This window comes from Mus caroli, chromosome 10, assembly GCF_900094665.2.
Source record: "Mus caroli chromosome 10, CAROLI_EIJ_v1.1, whole genome shotgun sequence".
Classification (NCBI taxonomy): domain Eukaryota; kingdom Metazoa; phylum Chordata; class Mammalia; order Rodentia; family Muridae; genus Mus; species Mus caroli.
This window is the reverse complement of record NC_034579.1, coordinates 121,033,906-121,039,198: the sequence shown is the minus strand read 5'-3', so window position 1 is coordinate 121,039,198 and position 5,293 is coordinate 121,033,906. Positions and strand designations below refer to the sequence as shown.

General features: G+C 49.7%; 1 protein-coding gene across 1 annotated transcript; it reads left to right on the top strand.

The window, feature by feature from the left end:
- The first annotated feature begins 715 nt into the window (after positions 1 to 715).
- Positions 716 to 4,767, top strand: Suox (sulfite oxidase). Its single transcript, XM_021174274.2, has 4 exons — positions 716 to 800; positions 2,053 to 2,116; positions 2,374 to 2,551; positions 2,729 to 4,767. The coding sequence occupies exons 2-4, from the start codon at positions 2,064 to 2,066 to the stop codon at positions 4,136 to 4,138; spliced, it is 1,641 nt and encodes a 546-aa protein (XP_021029933.1). The 5' UTR covers positions 716 to 800; positions 2,053 to 2,063; the 3' UTR covers positions 4,139 to 4,767.
- The last annotated feature ends 526 nt before the right edge of the window (positions 4,768 to 5,293 follow it).

Sequence of the window (5,293 nt, the reverse complement as noted above, 5' to 3'; positions counted from 1 at the left end):
ACTACAATGTTTATACTTTTGTTAAACTGCCCTTTTTCTTGTTTAAGTAGACGCTTTTTAAAAAATCCATCACGCAGACTTTTAGAAATGTTTTTTAAAGGCTGCGTGTGCTGGTGCATGCTTTTAAGTGCGGTCGGTACTGGATCAACAAAGCTAGATTCAGACCAGCCAAAGCTACATAGTGAGACCTTGGTCTCAAATAAAACATGGTTTTTCGCTGTTGCTGTTTTCACACTTCAGAAATCCACTCTGGGAATCAATCGTTGAGCCACTATTTTGGGCATCATTTCTGCCGTTATTCCTGGCCTTGCTTTCCCTAGGACTCAACGTTGCAACACCGAACTACCGAGGCGCGGGACATATCCGCAAAACCCTGGGTCTTCCCCGGGAATGTGGTCCCCATCCTCGTGGCCACCTTTCAAGCCCTTGTCACCTTCCACTGTATAGATGCAGAGCATCAGTGGGGCCTCACGATTCCCTACGGAGCTGCGGTCGGCTCTGGTCACCAGTGTGTGACTCCGGTCCCCGGGAGGCAGAGGCCTGTACCATCCAGGACCCGGCGACGCCCCGCCCCCCGCTTCGCGACCCGGCGACCCGGCGACCGGGCGACAGTTGACAGTCCTCGTCAAGAGCCTGCAAAGCTAGGGGCCAATGGCTGCGGAGCGGGCGAGGGGCGTGAGGACGCCTGCACAAACTGTACACGTCACGGCCGAGCCCCGCCCCGCCCCGCCCCTCCGCGCTAGGCCGCTCTAGCCGGGCACGGGGCGGGTGAAATTGTTCCGCTGCAGACATCCAGCCGGGTAAGGGGACTGCGACCGGGAGAGAAAGGAGGGAGGGCAACGGTGGGACCAAGGCGGCCAGTGCCGCCAAATCTTGGAGTAACTTGGAGCAAACTCCAAATCTTAGCAGTAGCAAAAGAACCAGTATCTCCATATATGATGTCGGTGTGCTCCTGGGGTCGCAGGCTGGTGTTCTGTCCGAATTCTGGACAGACACACCCTCCTACCTAAAGTGTCCCAGAGAGTAAGGACTACTCTTGCACCACGGAGTAGCATTTCGGTATTTAGCAGGCCGCTCCTCCCAAACCTGGAACGGGGCTGGTAAAAAGCAGGTTGCTGAAATTAAGAGTAGATGGCAGGAAGATTAGGGATCCCCGTGGCCCAGGCGTAAAGAGGAGAAAAATTCGCTTTTTCCATCTTCCTTCGCCATTTGTAAGAGTCCCATCTCTAGCATCTCAGCAACCGGCGGCTTCTTACTCCTCTCCACTTTGACCGTCCTGGGTCAGAGAGGCACTAGGTTGTGAGGAAGACACCTCAGCAGGACAGAGAGCAGAAAAACTAACTTCCTTCTCTAGCCCATCCCCTGACACCCTGGCCATTGACTCTGCTCAGTTTGCTGAGATCACTAGAATGCCATAGACTACGAGGTCAGGGTGGAGACTCTGAATTGAGGTTCAGTTCTCAGATGGGGTATTTATTTTAGAAGGGTGGAGGGAGAAAAGAGGAAAGGCCTGAGTGAATGTTATTACTTGTTTACTCTTCGTATCAGTTCCGCTGGGTAGAGATGAGGATACAAGTTCAGAGAGGCCCGCTGTGTTGCCATGGGAGCTGGTTAATGACAAGGCCTGGTTTTGCAAACCCCAGGCAGTTTGCTTCCAGGATTCTGGCTCCTTCACCCCATTAGGTTGCCACCATCTCTTGTCTGTTTTCATCAGTCTCAATTTAGAAGTAATTATAAAGTAGAGGCTGGGGATATGACTCAGTGGTAGAGTTATAATATTCTCAAGACCTTAGGTTCAATACACAGCATCATTAAAAAAAAAAAATTAGCAAACCTCTAATCTGTCCTTTAGTTCCTCTGCCTGGGGGCATTGTTCTTTCTAGAAGCCTCTGTACCTTTCCATTCCCCACTCCACCCCATTCCTTTCTGCACAGTGTGTCTCTGAAGTGCTCCAAGTGTACTCTTAATAACACATTTAGACCATGCATTCTCAGGTCTCCCAAACATGGGGTTTTCTTGGTTTGAAACCTAGAATCTATCTTCTTGTTGTAGATCTTGCCACGATGCTGCTGCGGCTATACAGATCCGTGGTTGTGAGGCTCCCACAGGCCATCAGGTAGGTTATCCCAAGCCAGTACTTATCTCCTAGTCTATCTCATAATTATCTTATCTGGTAGATATTTATCTTATCTGACATATAATATAGTACAGTGATGGAGGAAAGAGAAAGTCATATTTCACTGGTCCTACCCATCCGGAAGAAACCAAATTCCAATTGCAAACCGGTGACTAATGAGGGAGAGGTGACCGACCACACTACTTCACTGGTGCTTTCTTGGGATGTTCTGTGCTACTAATATCTCTGTCTTCCAGAGTCAAGTCAACCCCCTTGAGGCTCTGCATTCAAGCATGTTCCACAAATGATTCACTTAAGCCCCAGCATCCCAGCCTTACCTTTTCTGATGATAACTCAAGGACTCGGAGATGGAAAGTCATGGGGACCCTGTTAGGCCTGGGTGCGGTGCTGGTCTACCATGAGCAACGATGTAGGGTAAGTGGGAAAAGAGCTTCCATGTTGGAACAAAGGGATCTTATAGGCTCTGTCTTCATGCACTGCAGAAATACAACCTGCTCCCTTAATTTCCCAGACTGACTGTAGATGGGGTCAGAATGACCTAAAGTGAGTTAATATTCTCTTCCTTTCGCTTTCTCCCTCCTCAACCCTCAGGCTTCCCAGGAGTCACCACGGATGTACTCTAAAGAGGATGTGCGTTCTCACAACAACCCTAAAACTGGAGTCTGGGTAACTCTAGGCTCTGAGGTCTTCGATGTCACAAAATTTGTGGACCTGCATCCAGGAGGACCATCGAAACTGATGCTAGCAGCTGGAGGTCCCCTAGAACCCTTCTGGGCCCTCTATGCTGTGCACAACCAGCCCCATGTACGTGAGTTACTGGCCGAGTATAAGATTGGGGAACTGAACCCCGAAGATAGCATGTCCCCCTCCTTGGAAGCCTCTGACCCTTATGCTGATGATCCTATTCGTCATCCAGCCCTGAGGATTAATAGCCAGCGCCCCTTTAATGCAGAGCCTCCTCCTGAACTGCTAACAGAAGGCTACATCACACCAAATCCTATTTTCTTCACCCGTAACCATCTGCCTGTACCTAACCTGGACCCACACACCTATCGCTTACATGTAGTAGGGGCACCTGGAGGTCAGTCACTGTCTCTGTCCTTGGATGATTTGCATAAGTTTCCCAAACATGAGGTCACTGTCACTCTGCAGTGTGCTGGTAACCGGCGCTCCGAAATGAGTAAGGTCAAGGAAGTGAAAGGTCTGGAGTGGAGAACAGGGGCCATCAGCACAGCACGCTGGGCTGGGGCCCGGCTCTGTGATGTGTTAGCCCAGGCTGGTCATCGACTCTGTGACTCTGAGGCCCATGTCTGTTTTGAAGGACTGGATTCAGATCCCACTGGAACTGCCTATGGAGCATCTATCCCTCTGGCTCGGGCCATGGATCCTGAAGCCGAGGTCCTCCTGGCTTATGAAATGAATGGTCAGCCTCTACCTCGTGACCATGGCTTCCCTGTACGGGTGGTGGTTCCTGGTGTAGTAGGTGCCCGCCACGTCAAATGGCTGGGCAGAGTGAGTGTGGAGTCAGAGGAGAGTTATAGTCACTGGCAGAGGCGGGATTACAAAGGCTTTTCTCCATCTGTGGACTGGGACACGGTAAACTTTGACCTAGCTCCATCAATTCAGGAACTCCCTATCCAGTCAGCTATCACACAACCTCAAGATGGGGCCATTGTAGAGTCAGGCGAGGTGACTATCAAGGGCTATGCATGGAGTGGTGGTGGCAGGGCTGTGATTCGAGTGGATGTGTCTGTGGATGGGGGACTAACCTGGCAGGAAGCTGAGCTAGAGGGAGAGGAACAACGTCCCAGGAAGGCCTGGGCTTGGCGAATATGGCAGTTGAAAGCTCAGGTGCCAGCTGAGCAAAAGGAATTGAACATCATCTGCAAAGCTGTAGATGACAGTTACAATGTGCAGCCAGACACCGTAGCCCCAATCTGGAACCTTCGGGGTGTACTCAGCAATGCCTGGCACCGTGTCCATGTTCAGGTGGTCCCATGAAAGCATGGAACGGCACCATTTGTACCCAAAGAACCACCTAGACCTCTTCACCAACCCAGCCTTAATCCTCATTGCTGTAGATAAACATTTCCTTCCTCTCCTTGATTCGTAACCTTGTATGTACTGTGCCTTAAGCTGTACCTCGGCACACACATCTCTTCTGGCCCCTGACCCTGTGCTTGGAGAGAGGCTGCGTGGGTGAGAGAGCAGCTTGGAAAACACTTCTTTCTTACCCTATGGTCACCTCTACTTCTGATGCCCCCCCATCTGGGCCTTATTTTGCATTGCTTAGATTCTTCAGATGTGTGCGTGGTGTGTGGAATGTGTAATTACTGTACATTTTTTTTCTTCTTCATCATCTTTTTCTTGTTATTTGTTTTTTTTTTCCCCTTTCAAGACAGGGTTTCTCTGTGTAGCCCTGGTTGTCCTGGAACTCACTCTGTAGACCAGGCTGATCTCAAACTCAGAGGTTTGCCTGCCTCTGCCTCCAGAATGCTGGGATTAAAGGGGTGCGCCACCTCTGCCCAGCTACATAACTATTTTCAATTGCCTCTGGGATGCAAGGGGATTTCCCTCGTAGAGTGCTACTTTTAAAATTATTCCAATAAAGTGTCTGTTTAAGATTATGACTGGAATCTCTTGGGCCTGGACAGTGAACATGTTGCAAGAAGGAGGTATGATACTAACCCAAAGCTAGCGGGAGGGAGGTGTAGTTGCTAGAAAAATCAAGGAATGTGTCTCCCTTCTCAGATCCGCTGTCATCTGCAGCACTACCTAAATGACTGACCTGGAGATACCTATAAAGAGAGAAGTGATTTAAAAAAAAAAAAAATTTGTTGCCCTCAAACCGTTTCCCCAATTCCTGTTCTCTAGGCAGGATTGACAATGAATGCAAAAAGGAAAGAAATCAATATTATCTTAGGGAGGGCAGGGGCAAACCTTGGCACCAGGGACAGACATGTGGAGGCACGCGGGGCGACCACTGTGCACCTAGTTTGCAAATTAGATGCAGATGAGGAATAGTAGTGTGCACCTAGTTTGCAAATTAGATGCAGATGAAGGATAGATTTGACTTAACCTCTGCACCACAAGGCGTTTTGGACTTAAATCTTTCGGCGCTCGGCTATTCTCCCCTAGCTCCTCTCCCTTATTTTT